The sequence below is a fragment of the Tamandua tetradactyla genome, chromosome X, assembly GCF_023851605.1.
Source record: "Tamandua tetradactyla isolate mTamTet1 chromosome X, mTamTet1.pri, whole genome shotgun sequence".
Classification (NCBI taxonomy): domain Eukaryota; kingdom Metazoa; phylum Chordata; class Mammalia; order Pilosa; family Myrmecophagidae; genus Tamandua; species Tamandua tetradactyla.
Window position 1 is genome coordinate 155013034 of NC_135353.1, and position 21325 is coordinate 155034358.

The following is a 21325-nucleotide window of genomic DNA, read 5'->3' on the forward strand; positions in this document are numbered from 1 at the left end:
GGGGGTGACTCTTAGGCCTAATTTTAAGTAGGGCTTAGCCTGCCCTTTGCAGGGATAAGTTTCATAGAGGCGAACCCTAAGATTGAGGGCTTGGCCTATTGATTTGGTTGTCCCCATTGCTTGCAGTATTATCAGGAATTCTCCAAATGCGCAAGTTGAGTATTTCCCCCTTTCTCTCCATTTCCTCAAGGTGACTTTGCAAATACTTCTTTATTCACTGTCCAGATCACTCTGGGATATATCGGGGCATCACACTAACATGGACAAACCAACAAAATCTCATGCCCTGTTCAAGATTCCCTGTACTTATGGTGTTCAACTAAACTGACCATTCAAGTTAAATTAGGAAATGCACTAGCCAAAATATTAATGTTGCACCAAATAAACATCTTTCCTTTAGTCTCACACGGAAGTTGAAGTTTTAAAATATGAATGATACCATCCTTTACCTAGTCTTCTGATATATCTCAGTCCTATCCAGATCAGCTTCATTCATTACTCAATGTCTGATCACTTTTTCAACTTTTTAAACAGTTCCTATATAGGGTACTGCCGACTTTCATAGCTTCAGAGCTTTGACTCTGAGTATCAGGTGTCATGTAAATACCTAAAGTTTCTGGGAAAGACCATGTTATATACAAACATCTCAGTATCTGAGAATTTAGAATGAACAGTTACACCTCCTGAATATATGTGATTGCTATAAGAGCTTACAAGCTAAGACCTTTTACAATATGCCCCAACCTGACATCCCATGCTCTCAACTTTAGTTCACCGAATTTTTATACTATAGTTAGTCCATATGATTGAGGCATGATAACAATTATCTTTTTGTTCCTGACATTTCATTTAACATACAGCTCTTAAGGTTCATTCATCTAGTTGCATGTCTCATAACTTCCTTCCTTCTTGTGGCTGCTCAGTAGTCCATTGTAAGTATACACCACAGTTCCCCCTTTCATTCCTCAGTCGTTGTACCCTTAGGCCATCTTCATTCATTGTGGATCCTGGGAACACTGCTGCCATAAACACCAGTGAACTTGGATTGTTTTAAGCTGCCAAGTTTGTGGTTATTTGTTACAGCAGTGATAGGGAACTACTCAAGGACTGTACATTTTAGAAAAGTCAGTACCTTGTGCAAGGTTACCCAGAGACTTGAAGTCTGACTTCAAAGCTGGTGCGAGTGCCCACCCCAGTTGGAGTTCCTGCCTTACTGGGTAGGGAGATGCTAGAGAGAAGCGGCCATCTCGTAGCCCACTGCCTGGTGCACTGCCTGGCATGGAGTGGGCACATCATAACCTTGGTGGCTGAAGGATCAAATGACCATACACCATAGCTTTCTTCTTCTGCCCTTCTGCTCTGTCCTGGAGGCCCTAAGGTTAAATCTGGGAACAGGTCCTAGATTTTTCCCTTCCCTGCCACTACAGGGCAGATGAAGGGTGGTGTCCTTGAGGTTTTGGTGTCAGTTGTGGGGCCTCAACTTTGTTGCTAGATCCCGAAACACCATGGAGGCAGACTCACTTCTGGGATGCAAACCGAGGTGAGAATCAGTAGGAAATTTGGATCCTCTGTTTTGTGAGGAAATAGCCAAACTTAGTCATGATTTGTCTGTTCATATGTTTATTAATAGTGTTCATCTTTAATCCGCCAGTGCTAAATAAAAGCAGATATTTTTAAGCTCAAATGAAGAGACTCCTGACTCAGTGGGCAGTTTCCCACTGTGAAATACTTCCTCACCCCCAAACCTAAGCTTTTGAAACCAGGTACGGAAGATGTTGGTTTTTAAAATCAGGGCTTTGTAATTGACATAATGAGTTATTCTGAAATGGGCTTCTGAATGCCTCTTTCTTTTATTGTGTATGTGGGGGAGGGGAGTGGGACAGTTTCCAATAATACGCATTAACCTTTTCCATAAAAATTATTAGAAAAATATGGATAATTCTTTAAAAAAATCTTTGAGTATAGGCCTTTCCAGTCATGTTACACTTCTAAAGAGACTTAAGGGAAAAGATTGATGGATTGATGGAATTAAGGATTAATTTTTATGACATAAAAATTAGAAACTTCTGTAAGGAAAGAAATAGAATTAACAGAGTAAGTAGACAAATGACAAACAGGGAAAAATATCTGCAGCATATATGAAGACCGCGGGGTAGTTCTTTACTGTACAGAGAGCTCTGAGAAGTGAAAGGGACAAAAAGTGTCCTGTAAGAAAATGATCAAAGAACATGAGCAAGCAAGTCACAGAAAAAGGAAGGATAAATGGATGGTAAACATATGAAAACTGATCAACTTTACTTTTAATTAAAGAAATGTAAATTAAACATTATTTTCTGTTATCAGGTTGGCAGTCTTTCATGCTATTGGTGGGAGTGTAATTGAGACAAACTTTTTGGAAGCCAGTTTTTTGTTATCTGTTAAAAGTAAGGATATGCCAAGTTTTGACCCAGAAATTTCACTTGGGGAATTTGTTCCAGAGTTACACTTGTGTACAGGTGCAAAGTTATATACACACTGTTGTTCGATGTAGTGTGGTTTGTAATTGTTAAAAACTTGAGAGGTTGGGATGGTTTCACGTGGATTATGGTTTGGTGGGAAGAGTACCAGCCCCCTCTCCTACCCCACCATCTCTCATACACACACAGAGATTCAACCAGCCAAGGATATAGGAACTTAACCAGAAAGGGGATGGCCTCAGGACAGTAGTGGATGAGGTATATACATCAAGATATATTTCAGGCAATGGTTCTCTGCTCCAGGTTCCCAACAGTCTATGCAGCAGCTGAGATTTTCCCAGATTTTAGAAACAGCCAGAAGTCTGCTCTGCTGCCATGCAGGTCTTTTCTTTAACACCATTCCAGGAGGACTGGCAGCAACTGATACTGATGCACTTCCATTTGTGGTCCAGCAACAAACATGTGGCTTTCCTGGTCTTGAAACAAACTCTGCTCCAGCAGGGCTATACTCTCATATAATGGGGTGGAAAGCAAATAGCACTCTTCTGGCTTTCCATCCTCCCAGAATATCCCATTTCCCCAGGCCCTCACCCCCGGCTGAGATTTAGTACCCCATCATCTGGGTGGTTCTGATTGATCAGACTTCCATGTGGAGAAATCTATTTTCCTGCACAACCAGATTGTCTGTCCTAATACTGGTATATCCACCCAGTTGAATTCTAGATAGCTATGAGGGAGAGGAGCAGGGCTCCAACTAATAAGAGATGTCCAAGATACATTGTTAAATGGAGGAAAGCAAGAGGTGAAGCACTACGTATAGTATGAGTCCATTTGTGTTAAACATATACACACACACACACAAACAAGTAGTCATTAATGGTTCCTAGGATATAAGCAATGGAGTTTCATTGGGGAATTGGCATACCTTACCTTTTGCTTTATATCCTTTTTTACTACTTGATTTGTTTTCTGTGATGATCATGCTTATCTTTAAAATTAATTTTAAAAAATCAATAATATATATATGCCTATGTCAAGTTTAAAAAGTCATATAGAGCTAGAAGCCTTAGGAGTATCCAGCAGTCCCACATCCTTTCTTGTTTTCCTTCTAGGAAGCAACCACTTTTTAGTTGTTCTCGCTGATGTTTGTTTAGTTACAAACAAGGCCACAGTTTGTAATCCAGTGAATTTTCTAGTATTCACTTCTGAATAATATACAGGTTCTGGGTTCATCAGTTCTAGACATTTATCTGTTAACTGCTATGGTAGTTGCAGATTTTAGTTTATGTACTCTTCCCTCATTCACCATCTTCCCAACATGCTTTTATCTCAGGTTTTGGTTTAATCTGTACTTAAGGTTTTCATTATTGCAGCACTGGTAATATTGAGTGTTGAAACAAGAGTAAAGTATACTATAATTAATTCCTTATATAACTTTTTGTTTTCCCTAGAGTGAATAATTTTCTTTTTTATTTGTTGAGTAACCCTAGGATACCCAAATCTTCTCGTACCTTGGACTAAATAAATCTTTAGAATGTCTCAATACAGTCAACCGCATGGTCAAAAACTTGTAATATAATTTTACCATTTCTCTCTCTCTCTTTATATATATATTTTGGTCTGGAAAACTATCTCCCGGAACCTTCCAACCTGCTCTAGCCAGGACTGGTGGTTCTGTAAGCCTTTTTGCCCTTCTGTCAGGCAGGCAATTCCCATCATCTCTCATATTGACTTCCATGGGTTCTGGATTCCATTTTACTGCCTTGATTTGGTGAAACATACCTTCCAGTAGCTTTCTGAAAAGTAAGTTGTTTGAGATTCTGCAGGACCCGACCGCACCAGGAGTTGTATACTAGGAAGTTTTTCCCTTTTATTATTAATTTTTAAATTAAAAAAATATATATAACAACAAACAAACGTAAACATTCATAACTTTTGATCATTCCGTTCTACATATATAATCAGTAATTCACAATATCACCACATAGTTGCATATTAATCATCATGATCATTTCTTAGAACATTTGTGTCAATTCAGAAAAAGAAATAAAAAGGCAGCAGAAAAACAATCATACATACCATACCCCTTACCCCTCCCTTTCATTGGTCACTAGCATTTCAATCTACTAAATTTATTTTAATGTTTGTTCCCCCTATTATTTATTTTTATTCCATATGTTTTACTTGTCTGTTGATAAGGTAGATAAAAGAAGCATCAGACACAAGGTTTTCACAATCACACAGCCACATTGTGAAAGCTATATCATTACACAATCATCTTCAAGAAATATGGCTACTGGAACACAGCTCTACATTTTCAGGCAGTTCCCTCCAGCCTCTCCGTTACATCTTTTTTTTCTTTTTTATTTTTTTTTAATTAAAAAAAATTACAGGAAAGAAACACAAATATTCTTAATATGTGATCATTCCATTCTACATATATAATCAGTAATTCACAATACCATCACACAGTTGCATATTCATCATCATGATCATTTCTTAGAACATTTGCATCAATTCAGAAAAAGAAATAAAAAGACAACAGGAAAATAAAACGAAAACAGAAAAAAAAAAACATATGCACCGTACCCCTTACTGTTCCCTTTCATTGATCACTAGCATTTCAAACTAAATTTATTTTAACATTTGTTCCCCCATTATTTATTTTTATTCCATATGTTCTACTCATCTGTTGACAAAGATGAGTAGAACAATCACACAGTCGCACTGTGAAAGCTACACCATTGTACAATCATGATCAAGAAACATGGCTACTGGAACACAGCTCTACATTTCAGGCAGTTCCCTCCAATCTCTCCCTTTCCTCTTGGATAACAAGGTGATATCTACTTAATGCATAAGAATAACCTCCAGGATAACCTCTCGACTCTGTATGGAATCTCTCAGCCATTGACACTTTGTCTCATTTCACTCTTCCCCCTTTTGGTCGAGAAGGTTTTCTCAGTCCCTTGATGCTGAGTCTCAGCTCATTCTAGGATTTCTGTCCCACGTTGCCAGAAAGGTCCACACCCCTGGGAGTCATGTCCCACGCAACATGCGGAGGGTGGTGAGTCTGCTTGTTGTGTTGGAGTTCTGGGGGTGCTCACAGCCGGTCCAGCTGGTCCAGACTGGGGTACGCTGTGTGTCAGGTCACTGACATGGCCCCAGGAGCTGTTCTGTACTGTTTCTGGTTATTTACTATTTGTTCTGGAGGACGAACTAAAATACGCACATTGCTAAGCTGCCATCTTGGCCCGGAAGTCCTCCGTTACATCTTGACTAACAAGGTGATATCTATTTAATGTGTAAGAATAACCTCCAGGATAACCTCTCGACTCTGGAATCTCTCAGCCATTAACACTTTATTTTGTCTCATTTCGCCCTTTCCCATTTTGGTCGAGAAGGTTTTCTCAATCCCTTGATGCTGAGTCCCAGCTCATTGTAGGATTTCTGTCCCACGTTGCCAGGAAGGTCCACACCCCTGGGATTCATGTCCCATGTAGACAGGGGGAGAGTAGTGAGTATGCTTGTTGTGTTGGCTGGAGAGAGAGGCCACATCTGAGCAACAACAGAGGTTCTCTTGGGGGTGACTCATAGGAGTTTTTCCCTTTTAATACTTAACCACATCTATGTCTGTTGGCAGGTGGGGTTCCCAGCCCTGCTGATGGAGCCTGAAAATCCTAGGGCCCAGAAGCTGTGCTTTCATTCATTCGATTTTCAGAATATTTTAATCTCCAATTTTACAAACTGAGGCACCAAGGCCACACCCTCAGCAATATCCAGAGCCAGAGCTTGAAATGAAGGTTTCAGCTGCCTGTGTTAGTGCTGCTGCCTTTCCAAATCTGGCTGCTCTTCACTGGAAATGAAGACATGTAATGGGCAGGCGGTGATAAGTGCCAAGTGCATGGTCTTGGCTTCGGGGTGGGTTTACTTCCAGGGTTCCACCGGTGTCTGATTCCTGACAACCTCTTCTTCAGTTAGCCATCCCTTGCTCCATTTTTCTAGTATCTTCCAGTGTTATTGACTATGTGTGTGTGTGTGTGTGTGTGTGTGTGTGTGCGTGTGTGTGTGACTGTGTGACAGAGAGAGATTGATTTATTGTCATGCTTCTAGCCCCTTGTGATAATTAAAATGCTCTGCCTATCATTTAGATAAGCTCAGTATGCTTATTTTTATTGCTACAGTATTTGGTTTCAAGCAATCTAAGCATTTTCAACCCCCCTTCTCTCATTCTTTTGTGATGTGAAATGCCTCATTACTTAGGAGTTGGCTGCTGATTGTACAGCTTAGCATTTGATCTTTTTGTTAGCCACAGTCAGGTGACCACACGTAGGGTAATTAGATTAACCTGCCCCTCCTCTTCTCTATTGAAGCAGTATAAAATCTGGTATTCTGTTGGCACATGCTTTCCTTAGATTAATGATCTTGAAGTTGCTGTATGGAAATTTGCATGGCTCCCTACAGCTCTGAGAAATGAAAATGCCCAGCTGTCTAAAAGCTTTAATCAGGAAATGGCATTGTTTTGTCTTGGGCTTAGAGTAATTCATTCTTGATGATCGAGTTGTCCTGGATGGAAATGTATAGAAACATTCTTTCAACAACCCATAGACAGGTGCTTTGTGGTTGGTAAAAATTCAAGCATTTCTTTACTTGGGAGCAGCTTTCAAATTGTTGGCTCTCACACTGGTCATTTCAGAAAGTTTATTCTATAGTCATTTCCCTTATCTTTCTTCTTTTGCCTGGCAGTGGACAGCAGTTGACCTTTCAGAGCCCAAGCAATATTAGGGAGCCTTGATGCTGTACAGGACGGGAATGTGGTATGGCTGTTGGGACCGGTGTCACTCGACCACTTACTGGCTATGTGTGTTTCACCTCCTAGATCCACTTTCCCCATCTGTAAAAGAGAGATCATAGTGGTCCCTCCCACCCGGTGTAGTTATGAGGATTAAATACTAGCCCTTGGGATGTCCTTAGTACAGCACCTCACCCATAGCATACTCTTCATATTTACCAGCTAATTTAATATTTTTAGAAGACCCAGCGAAATGTGGAATATATTCAGTCTTCCTTTGTGTTAAGAAAAATCTTACTGCATTTAAATATTTTTATTTAGGAACAGTTGTGACTGTAGAAATTAACATTGAGTGATAAGCCTGTGCTGCTTTTATTTATATCTGGCACACAGTAGGTACTCAAATGTCTATGAAAAGAATGTTAGAGCTAATGATAATGGCTATCATTTATTGAGTGCCTACTGAGTGCAAAGCACTATCTAGATCCTCCCAGAGATGAAAGATGAGTGAGAACTACTTATCTTTGAGGCATCACAGAATCCTGAGAGATGGACCTAAGGACCCGTGATTAACATACAGCGGGATTAGTGCTGTGACAGGAATTCCAGCAAAAGACTGCAGGAGCCCAGGTGCTGGGTCACCGTTTAAGCTGTTAAAAATACTTCAGAAAAGACTATTGGACTTTCAAAGCCCCTTCCTCTTTTTTCCTCTGGGCAAGCTATTTACTTAGCACGGGATTCAGCAATTCCTGTACTTGGGGTACTGCTTCATAGAGTAGGTATGATGTTATAAGAAACACTAAAATTTTTTTTTTTCCAGGAGATAATTTGATGGGCAAAATGCACACCTCATAGGTATAATTAACCAACCAAAAATGGTTTTGTTCCTGTCACTTACACTCTGGCTACCAGAGCAAACAGATTCTTCCCATGATAAAGCTGTAAATAAAATTTAATATTGCCTCTTTATATGTAGTTTATTTGTTTTTCTTTGTTTTTGTCATGCTGTTAGTTATACTTGCACTTCAGTAATTTGGAATTTCGGATTTTATATCGTATCATTGAAAAGTCAGCCCATTATTGGGCCATGCATGATTGTCCCACACTTCAACTTTCTTCTTGCCCTTCTTGATGAATTATTTGGATTGAAGAGCTTTCCTTTAAGCTTTGTTTCTGGGTTAGTATAAATTGTTGTTACTGTGACTGGTTGTATTAGGATCTTTAAAACTCTCAGTGGAAGTGATATAACCAAATTATTATTAGGCACAGGAAATAATTGTTTTCAGAAAAAGTAATAGCCAGTAGTCTAATGATTGGGAAATAGTTAGCACATTTCAATTACTTAAACTTTAAATAATTTTAATTGTTTAAATACTAATAAACTTTAAATAAAATTTCAAATAGCTAATCCAGGGACATGGCATCAGTTAAAAGGGTCAAAATATATACTTCCTCTGCCCCTTGGCCACCCTGTTCCCCTCTCTGGAGGTGGCCTCAGTTTCAGCTTGTGGTATGTAGCTTTTATACCACACAATGAGGCACGCACACAAATTTACACAGATGTAATAGCATGCAGTCATGCTTTTCCCCCTTGCAGTACATCTTGGCAAGTGTCCTCATTGGTACTTACAGACTGATCTCATTCTCAGAGAGAGTTCCATGTATGGATTTACCATAATTCATAAAATCAGTTCTGTTCTGAGTCACTTTTATATTCTTTGTCTTTTGCTAATTTATCAATGCCATAATTATCAATATTGTACATATGCTGTTTTGCATGTGTGCGAGTATATTTGTAGTTTAAATTCCTCAATGTAGAAATACTGAGTCAAAAGATATAGCCATTTAAATATTTGATAGATAATTGCCAAACTGCTTCCCCAGAGGGTGTACCGACTTATATCAATTTATACTCTCATTAGAAAGTGTAAGAGGGTCTCTCTCCTTACATCCTTGGCAAAATTATATTATCATTTTTTTTTGACTGCTGCCATTCTGACACATAAAATTGATAACGCAGTAGTTAGGTATGAGAAGAGAGCTCAAAGTATGCAGGGTCCTTCTATCTAGTGAGCACTGGACAGGTATTGTTGAATGAATCTTGTTATAATTTGCATTTCTCTTAAGAGTACAGTTAAGTATCTTTTCATATGTTTGAATCATTTGCCTTTTTTTCTATGAGTTGTCCTTTGTTGTTTTTTTTGGTTGGACTATTGGTCTTTTGGTTAATAATTTTTAGAAGAAGTTTTCGCCATGTAACAGGTTATATTATTCCAGTTTTTATCTATATATTTTTATTATATTAAAATATTTTGTTGATTTTTTGGCTATACTGTATTTATAGTTTTCTGTAATTTGTCAACCCTTTCATTTTTGACTTCTGGGTTCAGTGTCTTAGTATGAAATACTCTTTCTCACTTTGAGGTGGCAAAAACATTCCCCCTTGCTTTCTTCTGGTTCTTTGGAGGTTTTATTTTTATAAGTGAGCAAATTTATTTTGAATGCCTAATATTTCCTGTCTAATAAAGAAATAAAATGTATTGCAGAACGAACCATGATAGCTCAGCAGGAAGAGTTCTCGCCTGCCATGCCAGAGACCCAGGTTTGATTCCTGGTGCCTGCCCATGCAAAAAAAAAAAAAAGAAAAAAAAAGTATTGCCAAAAAAAAAATGTATTGCTAATTTTTTTTTTTTTAAAGTGAGACACTGCATGAATTTTCTTTGGACTGCTCTTAAGCCAGATTGGCATCCTTTGAAGTGAGAGGTTGCTTGTGATCCAGCGAATCCCAGTTGTGACATCCTTGGGATCCTATAGATCTCCACATTGAGAAAGTTTTTAGCTAAATTGAAAATATTCCCCCTTATCTGTAGATAGATGTCCTTCCTATAACTCTCTACTAAATTGGTCATTTATTTCACAGATATTTATTAAAGCATGTCCAAAGAGATGGTTTGTATTAATACCCTTTTGATCAAATGGCAATAGTCTAGATGTTTAGCAGGGCATGGGCAAAGATAAAAGTACGACTGTCATGTAGGTAATTGCATTACAGTTCTCATGTTGTCCAGTGTCCATTTCTGACGTGCAGGCCAAGAGCTTCTTGCCTGGGCTTGTGTTATCAGTGATTCTTGGGAGATAATACAGCAAATATATGATATTGCAAATATGTAGTTGAAGATTTATATAAGAAACATGATGATAGGTATGCAGTCATGTTAAAAAACACAAAACTTTCCTCATTAGTTTTGAGCTGAAAATGTCTTAGGTTTATGTATATGCCAGAGCACTTTTCTGCATGGCAGCATATTTGGTAACTATAACAAAGCCCTCAAAAAAAAAAAACCTCTTAATACTTTCTTACCTCTGTCTCTGTGAGAGTCCCTACATGTCTTCTCATGTGTTCTCAATAATCTTTTTGCCTGCTTACTCTAAAAAAGAAAGAAAGAAATCCCTCAGTGTGATTGCACTATATAGTTTTTATGGGGAAATGATTAAATATTTCAAACGAATGGAAAAAGGGATAGACTAAATAACCAGTTCCAGGGTGCCCATTACCCTGCTTTATCAAGTCCTCAGAATTTGCTACATTTACTTCAGATACATTTTGCTTTATTTTTTTAATTTTTAATTTTTTTTGTGGAAACACACCTATACCATGCATTTTGCTTTATTTTTTTAATTATTAATTTATTTTTTATTGTGGAAATGCACCTATACCATGAAATATGCCATATTAACAATTTTTAAGTGTATACAGGTCAATGATATTAATTACATTCACGATGTTTTGCTACCATCACCACCATCCATTACCAAAGTGTATTCATCACCCAAAACAGAAACTCTGGACCCATTAAGGGATAACTCCTCATTTCCCCCTCCTCTGTAACCTGTAATCTACTTTCTGGCTCCGAATTTGCCTGTTCTAGATACTTCATGTAAATGGAACCATACAATATTTGTCTTTTTGTCAGATACATTTTAAAAAGAAATCTTAGATATATTTGACCCTCCCTCGTACCCTGTTATTGCTTTCAAAATACTGACTGTGTCTTCTCAGGTGTCCTGAGACTCACTAGACTTTGGTGAAGTAAGCCAAGAGCTGGGAAAATACAGCTGATGGGTGCAGGGAACGTAACTCATCAAGGCGGCTGCTTCTTGCGCTTGCCTTTTGCACAGGCAGTAGAGGGGGAGGGAGTGCAGGAACACAGCATGCGTGTGTGGAGGAGCAATGTGCTATTTCTAGTATTCTGTAACTATTCAAGACTCTTGTTATCAGTAGATTTAGCGTAAAGGTTTGTTTTTAGTGATCTCCTTTTGTCTTCTGCTAGTGGTAATTGCAGAACGTTTTTTTTGTGTGTGTGAACTGGCACAGGGACCACGGCTGTGGGGCCAGAGCTCTGCCTGGCTCTAAAGGAAGCTTTTTCTCCAGAAAAAAATAGACCCAGGTTTGTGGGTGGCTGCTGAGTGACTGTCTTTTCCATGCCGTGCTCCTGCCTGAGCTGTGTGGACCCTGCTGAGTGAGGCTCAGCTCTGTGAATGCTGAGGGAGCACCAGGACTAGCGTTCTTGGTGGGTCACAGAGATGCCAAGCACCCCCTGGTGCCTGTGGGACCGGCTTTCCCTCTGTGTCTGCACTATTATTGGTGGGAGGTAGAAGGAGATATTGCAGGATAGGAGGAAAGCAGCTGAGATGGAGAGGAAAAGATGCCATGGAGAGGGCAGATCCATTCGGCAGTTGTATCAATTTGATGAGACGACCTTTGTTTCGCCCACTACATAGGATGCGTCTGGCACGTTCTGACCATCTGCCTCTTTAATGTTGATTGCAGAAAGCTTTCTACCCCCCAAATGAATATTAAAGTACCCCAGAAAAAGCTTTTCAGATTTTTTATTTTCTGGGACAGTCCATTAGCACATTTAAATTCAAAAGAATGTGTCTTTTGGTTTGAGCACTTAAGCTATTCTTTTTTTGTTCTTCACTGAAACTCAACTACAATATAGTACAGAGATTTTAGAAGTACAGTTCGATGAATTTTTACTGTTTATACCTCTGTAACCACTACTCATACCAAATTATAAAACATTTCATCCTCCTGGCAGACTTGTGCACATGCCTCCCAGTTACATCCCAAGGGTAGCCATTGTTCTCTCATCTCTCACCATTGATTGGTTTTGTCTTTTGTTGAACTTCATAGAGTTGTAATCACACAGTGTGTACACTTTGGAGTCTGGCTTCTTTTACTTATCACTGCGAAATTCATCTGTGTTATGTGTAGTTTTATTTTAATAGCATTTCCTATTTAATAATATTAATAATGACAGTAATTGAAACATTAAACTTGTATGCTACTCTCCAATTTGCTGTTTGATCCTGGAAACAGCACTGTATTGGTACCAAAGTATTTAGTATTAGACTTCATTTGCAGATGACAAAATAGCTCCTTAGAGGCCCTAAGTAACTTGCCTATAAGGTCACACACCTAATTAATGATGATGCCAGGCCTAGCTCTGATTTTTTGACATATAGCGTTGTTCTCTTGGTTTTCCATGAAACCTGTGTCTCAGCCTTTCTTGTGGTTTGGTTCTTGAGGTGAGGGAGGAAGTCTCCAAATTCTACCTTTGTTGGTGTTCTACCTGCAGTGTTTTGGTTAGAGACTATTGGGGATTGAATTTTGTCCCCCACAAAGGCCCTGTTCAGCTCCCAAGCCCTGGTCTTGTGGGTGTGAACCCATTTGTCAGTGTGTTAGATTCAGTTGTCAACTTGGCCAGGTGAGCATACCTAGTCTTGTTGCTGCCAACATAAGCCAATGGTACATGAACCTCATTTGTTGCTAATTACATCTGCAGTCGGCTAGGAGGCATGTCTGCTGCAATGAGTGACGTTTGACTTAATTGGCTGGTGCTTAAATGAGAGATCGCAACATAGCACAGCTAAGCAGCTCGGCATTCCTCATCTTAGCACTTGCAGCTCAGCCCAGGCCTTTGGAGATGCAGAAAGAAGTCACCCCGGGGAAAGTTGTTGGAACCCAGGGGCCTGGAGAGAAGACCAGCAGAGACCATCCTGTGCCTTCCACGTAAGAAAGAGCCTCAGTGGAAAGTTAGCTGCTTTTCCTCTGAAGAACTAACAAAATAAATCCCCTTTTATTAAAAGCCAATCTGTCCCTGGTGTGTTGCATTCCGGCAGCTAGCAAACTAGAACAGATTTGGTACCAGAGAGTGGGGTGCTGCTGCAGTTTGCAAATACCAGATCTGTTGGAACAGTTTTTTGGATGGCTAAGGGGAAGATTTTGGAGGAATTGTGAAGATAATGATGGAGAAGACCTGGAGTGCGTGAAGGGACTGTTGGTGTAAATGGAACCACTGCCAATCTTGACAAAGGAGGACACAAAAGGGAGAGATTGGAGTTTGCAGAGTGAGAACCATGGACACTCGGGTCTGAAGCCAAGAAACCTCGGCCAGGAGAGTGAACCCACCTATATACATGGAGAGGGTTAGTTTACCCTGAAGGGTGAGGATGAGCCTCTCATCTTGTTGCAGTGGAAGAGTTGTGTAGCCTCAGGCCTTTGAGAAGGTAGAGCACGCTCCTTGGGGGACTGGGAGAGCCTGGCTGCCACCATGTGGAGGGGTTGAGGCGTGTGCCCCAGAAATGGTAGAGAGCCCAGGGGTGGCCCTGATGCCTGGAGAGAGTGGAGCCTAGAGGTGGTCTCCTCGATGTTCCCCGAGGTTGATTTGGAAAGAGGCGGGCCACTGCATAGGCCCTCAGAAAGGGTGAGACTGCCACTTTCTAAGCCGAAGGATGAATGACTTTCAGACTTTGAAATTCCATGACGCTTGCCCTGCAGGCTTTACATCTGTGTTTCTTCCAATTTCTCCCTATGGAAATGAAAATCTGTATCCTGTGAGTATCCTCCTTTGCATCTTGGCACTAGACAACTTGTTTTGAGATTCACAGGTCCACAGCAAGAAGAGAATTTTTTGCACCTGTTTAAGGTGATGCTTGAAGTTGCCAAGTTGACAAGGGGTGAACATGTGTTAGTTAGATTCAGTTGTCAACTTGGCCAGGTGAGCATACCTAGTCTTGTTGCTGTGGACTTAAGCCAATGGTATGTGAACCTCATCTGTTGCTAATTACATCTGCAGTCGGCTAGGAGACATGTCTGCTGCAATGAGTGATGTTTGACTTAATTGGCTGGTGCTTAAATGAGAGATCCCAACATAGCACAGCTAAGCAGCTCGGTATTCCTCATCTCAGCACTTGCAGCTCAGCCCAGGCCTTTGGAGATGCAGAAAGAAGTCACCCTGGGGAAAGTTGTTGGAACCCAGGGGCCTGGAGAGAAGACCAGCAGAGACCATCCTGTGCCTTCCACGTAAGAAAGAGCCTCAGTGGAAAGTTAGCTGCCTTTCCTCTGAAGAACTAAAAAAATAAATCCCCTTTTATTAAAATCCAATCTGTCTCTGGTGTGTTGCATTCGGCAACTAGCAAACTAGGTCAGTATGACCTTTAAAGATATCATTAGTTAGGGTGTGCCCAAACTGAGAAAGTGGGCCTTGAAGTTGTTAGACACAAAGGAAGTTGGACATAGAAGGAGAGAAGCTATAGGAAGCAGCCAGAAGCTGGAAGTCAGTGGACTCCAGAAGAGAAAGGAGAAGATGCTGCCATGTGCATTGCCATGTGATGGAAAAGCCAAGGACCAAGGATCACTAGCAGCCAGCCCCAGAATGCCACAGTCTTCAGGTAGAAAGCATCACCTTGTTGATGTCTTGATTTTGAACTTCTAGCCTTAAAACCATGAGCCAAGAAATCTCCATTGTTTAAGCCAACCCATTGCATGGTGTTTGTTTTAGCAGCAAGGAAAATAATGCAGAGACTGACCAATTAATTTATAGAAGTTCAGATGGAACCCAGACAAAGCCCCAGTATCCTATATAATGGATGGGGAAGATGAGGCAGAAAGAGGTAGCAGACTTGGCTCAGCCACATCCAGGCAACTCAGCTTATCATAAAGCAGAATATCCTATCTTAGCTTATAGTTGCTTGCAAATTATGCATTTGCTCACCGAGGCTGCTCCATATGTGTCATGGAGAGTTTTTGCTAGAGTGGCATTGGTAAGGCTTTTGGCCTCAAAGTGGGTGAGCCATCTTGAACTCTGTTCAGCACGATGCTTTTGGGAAACTGGAATGGTGTAATGAGTTCTCTCCTTTTTCTCAGGTTATCCTTGAGACACAGCTCAAGCGTAGTGGCAGCATTGATAGCTTATTATTTGCCTCAGTTTACAGTATATGCCAAGTTTCCATTGTTACGTCATCAGATCTGAGATAAAGAGACACTTGGTTTCTCTTACCTCACAAAGAGATTTGCTGAAAGCCTGTCTATTCTACTGCTTTAAGTAAGTAAGAGCATTGCTGATTTATCTGTGTGAATGTATGAACCTCTCTAAACCCCTGGGGCCCACAGTCTGGCCTAGGCTATGGCCTCTACCACTGGGATAGTAGGACCCAGGTTTTTGACAAATAGATGAAGATATGTTTCTATTGGTCAAGAAGCAGAAGTTGAGTATTGGGGACTAGAACACCTAGGCCCAGGAAATCCAGAGTCCCTCTGCACTGGATCAGAACCTTGGAGAGCTCCAGATACCTGGATGCTGGCAGCTAGATGTAAGCAGGAGTTACTTGAGCACTGTCATAGCTGTCTGGGGTCAAGGCCACCCTTGCTCCCTAGCTTTTGTATGTGGACTTTAAGTGTTTGGGCTTCAGTACTTTTGGCCTTTTGGATCCTTTAGGTGTGTAAGGAAATTAAGATTCCCACTGGAACCACGGGTGGGGTGGTTTTGAGTCTTCCTCCTGTCCATGACCTGGAAGGTGGAAGATAGCAGGAGAGTTCTGCCTTGAAGGCCCAGGGCTTGGTTCCTTGACTGACTCTGCCCTTTACTAGCTTTGTAACCTTGCTGTAGTCTTTCATCTTCTCTCACAGGGTCTCTCTATTCTAATATGTAAAAAAATATCAGTCTGGCAAATCAGTTTTGTTAACCTGACAGTGTTATTGTGAGGAGTCAGTAAAAAAGATATTTGCTCACGTACTTTAATTTATATAAGCCTAAGCCAGTGTAAAGTTGTATCATTGCCAGCATTATCTATTTTTAGTGCCTACTAATAGGAATCCATGGTATCAGAATTCTGTGAACTTAAGGTGTTGTTCAAGAAGTGTGCCCTCCCAACATGTATTTGCACAGTAATTGGTACCATGGGGTCAGCATCCATGTCAGATTTATTTAGCTAGAACCAAGTATACAGGGACTTGTGGTTTCCTGTACAATTTCAAAGGTTTTTTAATTAAAGAGCTTATACTGTGGTCTTTTGGGAATACCTGGAAGATTTAAGTTGTGGAGTGGTGAGGACAGACATTTGTTGTGGAAAGTGTACCTTGTGGCAATTTGTGGCAATTTGGAGGCTGAACTGTTAGGGTAGGGACTGGAGGCAGGGAGGGGAGGAGAACATTATTATAATCCATGCAGGACTCTGGCTCTGCTCCTTGTTTGACCTCAGGAAAGTTTTGTTGGGTCTTTGTGTCTTGGAGTATGCAACTGTAAAATGGGGGTGATGATGAGATCAACTTCATGGGGCTGTTGTGCAGACTTAAGTTGTCATAATCTAGGTGAAGCCTTTAGAGCAGGTTTGGCACATGGTCGGTATCAAATGTTAGCTGATATTCATGTTTTTAAGGCAGTATGGGAGGAATGGAGAGAAACAGAGATTGAGGAAGTAGAAACAGCCTGGGTGACTGGGTAGATATGGGAGTTAAGGCTGAATTTTTCAGCCTGGGCAAGTATATGGACAGTATATGGGAGTTAAGGTTGAATTTTTGAGCCTGGGCAAGTATATGGACAGTGGAGTGTCAGACAAAGCAGGCCACTCAGGAGAAGGGCAGGTTGAGGGAAGTTGTTGGGTAGAAGTTGGGGTGTCAAGCCTGGAGTACCAGGTTGTCCAAGTGGAGAGTCTGCAGAATTCATGCACTGTCCATGGGTCTGATTGGTTTCTCTGCAATCAAATGCAGGACATATTTTAAAGGTTGTCTCCTCCCTGCTTCCATTAAAGAAGCAACTTAAGAAATCCATTCATCATTAGGTTTCTCTCTCCATTAACTGTGGCCAGTCATTGAGGGAACAGTGGAATCTGGGATTTATGGCCCAGGATTGCCTCTCCTGGTGCTGATTCCTCACCCCTAGGTACCTGCCCCGGATAAGACCAGGCTGCTCACGTTATTGCTGCTTGTGAAGTCTTAGGTAGCCAACATGGTTAAGAGCCTTCACTCCTCCCCCACCCCCTGCCATCTACCCACACACCCCTGCCACTAGTTCTTTTCCTGTGTTTGCCTTCTTCCCTCACTCTTGCCTAACTGCATGCCATTAGTGGTTAGTGCTAAACAAAATCTGGCAGTGTTGCCCACAATCTACTGAATTTTTGTGAATTATTCCTTGGCAAAATTGGATGTTGGTGTTATGACATTATGTTGTGCCTAGGTGGGAAATTTGTGTGTGCATAGGCATATCCACACTGCCTTAGAAAGTGAGGTTTGAGCAACTATTCTTCCCCCAAAGGGGAATGAGCCCCCTGGTGTCTTGTTTTCTTATACTTTGAAAACCATAGCTAGCTGGCAGCTATCACCAAGAAAGCATCCCATCATGTTGATCAGGCGGGCAGTGTTTGCAGATTCTCCTCTGATGCTATCTGCCTGTGAGACTACAGGAACCCCCGGCAGCTGCTGTTCTAGAAGATGCTGGGGCTGCTGAGTGGGTGTCTGTGCATGTACATGCACATACACAGGCACACAGCTTTGCTGCTCTGAGGTATCTGGTTTGACCGGGAGCTGAAATTTGTCTGGTTAGGCCACTGGGACACCAACTGAAACCATTAGTCCAGCAAAGTGCCAGCCCCATTGCTGGTTTCTCGTGGGGCCCTGGTAAGGGAGGGAGGGATACGGTGGCTGACACTTGAGTGTATAGAAAGTTGCTGAGTAGTGGCTCTGTTGTGACAAGCTTTCTTTCTCTCTCAAGTCAGTGTGATTGTGGGTTTAGATGAGCTCAGAACCTCCCTGCTCTTTGGGGAAGAATTCCGGTGTATAGACCTGTTGTTCGTGAGTTACTATCATTTCTGGCTACTAATTAGATTTATATAAAATTATTTAAGTAATTTGAAATAATTGTATCAGCTCTCAGGTTTTCAAAATACAGATCTTACAGGAGCTTTGATAGGAGTCTGCCTAAAGCAGGGGTCAGCAAATTTTTTCTGTCAAGTGCCACATAGTAAATATTTTAGGTTTTAATCTCTGCTGCAGCTACTCAACTCTGCTCTTATAGCATCAAAGCAGCCACAGATATTACTTAAACGTGGTTGTGTTTCACATAACTTTACTTACAAACACAGGTGATAGGTCATAGTTTGTTGACTCCTGGCCTAAAATGATAGTCTATAGTTTAGTTTTCCATCTTTATTTTTTTTTCTTTGTTAAGAGTTAAAAAGTTAGAGGAACTTGATGACTGTACGTGAATTTAAATCATTTTCATTTTGGTTCAGTATAACTGAGCACAATAGCAATTTGGGAATCTATATAAACCTCTGTTGAGAGGAATAGAAACAAAAAGGTTTTTAAAGGGTGACTTTGGTTGACCATAGCTTTCATTGTTCAAAAAGTAGAATTGGTTATCACTTAGAGCTGTGTGGTGGCCTCTTTGTGTAACTCATTCCCTTCATGACCACGTGGAATGGCCATAGTCACATAAGGTAACATTACCATCCTTGGCCTTATTCCATTTTATAGGACCAGGTGCGTTTCTAATAAATGTAAGGGAAAAGAGCAACAAAGATATAGGAAATGGTGTTTCTAAAACATCATGTTATATTGAGTTGTGTTCATTGTGGTTCATTTCCAGCAAAATGAAGCTTAAAATAGTCAAAGAAGTATCCCAAGATTTCAAACTATGGTCTTTCTTTTCTTTTTATCTATCCTCACAGGAAATAAAGAAAGAGATGAAGAAGGACCCTCTCTCCAGCAAAGCTCCAGAAAAGCCCGTGCACGAAATATCCAGTGGAAACTCTTTGCTGTCTTCTGAAACAATTTTAAGAACCAATAAGAGAGGTATGGCAAAGGAGAAAGAGCTCCCCTCCCTGCTCACAAGCAAAAACTGGAGACTTGTAGGTGAACTGTGTCAAGGGTTGAATTGCTGAAAAATTGAATGGCGTTTGCCCCCCCCCCTTTTTTGTATGAATTTTGGACACATACCAACACATACATATATGGCAAGTAATGATACAGTGACTGTAATAAAGGGAACTAATAAAAATGTTTTCTGATAATAGGAAAGTAGACTAAATCTGCAAATGATTTTTCCAGGGCTATAGCTTTTGCTTCCATATATATTTTTCTGGTTTGGAAAGGTGACCTCTTAGAATGCTATGATACAGGCCTGAGCTGTGTGTGTCTGACCATGTTCTCTTTTTAATTCAAGGCAGGCTTTATCAGGATTTTCCCCTAACCTCTGGGCTCCCCAACACAGGCCCTCTCTTTCTCAGTTTATGAGGCAGTGTGTGTGAAGGTACAGCTAATACATCTGTCTAACTAACGGACCTTTAAAAATCTTATTTTCCTTTTTGAAACCTTAAGGCAAAATTTTTTTAGTGTGTGAATTGCCTCTTTAATACTATGAAATGACCTTCTTTATCCCCAGTAATGGTCTTTGCTCTAAAATCTGCTTGGAAGTCAATTGTAGCCGCACAGCTTTCTTTTGATAGGTATTTTTAGCAAGGCATTTCTTTTTCTCCCATTTACTTTCTTTTTAGTTAATTTTTAAAATATAATATAGGTTTACAGAAAAATCATGCAGAAAATACAGAGCCTTGAGGCAAATTTTACGATATCGGCTTCTTGGAGTTTTGTTTTCTTCCCCACCCCTCTTTTGTGATCCTTGTTTGAAATTATATGAAAGAGAATAGAAGATTGCAGAGACAACTCTAGCAATTTTATTCTGTGGTCTTGCTGGGTCACCAGCTACCTCCATTTTTCCTAACACCTTACTTTGGATCCATCATACTGTGGATCGACTTTGGGCACACACTGAGCATGTCCATGGTAGTTAGCATTCCACTGCAGACTTGACTTATTACTTCCTTAAAGAGGAATTCAGAGCTGTGCAGGAGCAGGAGCAGGAGCAGGAAATGTACGAGTAACGGGTTCCATTAAAAAGAAAAAAGAAGGCAAGTATACATAACCATGGGGAAGAACAGCAAATCTTTCAAAAAATTTAGACAGCATAGGAATTTGTCCAGTAAACTGTCCATTGATCATAGTGCTCGAGAGATTAGCTTTGTGTCTCTCTTCCTTCCTGCTTCTCCCCCCACCTCCCTCCAGCTGCCCTGTTTTACATTTCCTTTTTTGAATTATTCAGATTAAATACTGGCTGGAGGCCCACACTTGTTAGCAACTATAGGATTTTCTTTCTTTCTTTTTTTTTTTAGTTTTGTTCCTTAAAAAAATCCCATCCTACAAATGCATGGGATATCCCATTTAAGAATGAAGTGTACAGTACTGTCAAACTACAGTCTTCCCAAAGAAGGTGCTCACTGCATTCTTACAAATATGTTCCAAAACTCCTGAGACCTGCACTCATTGGATTTGGAGCTATAGAGTTCACTGTGTCTTTCCTGAGCCCCTCCTGTTCCTCCTGATACTTCTTTAGGTCAGCACGCTGAGGAATTGCACACGTGGTGACCAGCGATGGGGCCTCTCTGCCCAGCCCTGTACTTGTAAAGCAAATAGTAGAATTATGTTATTTAATTAACTCTAACAAGATCAAGAATTAATCAAGGTAAGGAGTTAAGGTAATTATCTGGAGGAGTTATATAAAATTACCTGAGAACTTTAAATGAATGAAGGAATGGAACTTTTCATATCGTTGTTTCTTTACAACTAAAAATTTGGCCTTTGAGTTCCCTATGGAGTTTTTCATTAACCAGAAAATGGAGTTAAAAGGGGTGGCATACTGACTTATATTCCTTCTTCAGCCTTTTGCTGTAGGCCTGC

At 40.6% G+C, this 21325-nt stretch overlaps 1 protein-coding gene across 4 annotated transcripts in view; it reads left to right on the plus strand.

Moving 5' to 3' along the window:
- The window catches only part of SH3KBP1 (SH3 domain containing kinase binding protein 1), a 404653-nt gene that overhangs the window by 143253 nt on the left and 240075 nt on the right, over nt 1–21325 (plus strand). For all 4 annotated transcript variants that reach the window (XM_077145714.1, XM_077145717.1, XM_077145712.1 and 1 more), the window contains one exon: nt 19261–19384. In XM_077145714.1, coding sequence (XP_077001829.1) covers nt 19261–19384 — 124 coding nt within the window. The remainder of the gene's footprint in view (nt 1–19260; nt 19385–21325) is intronic.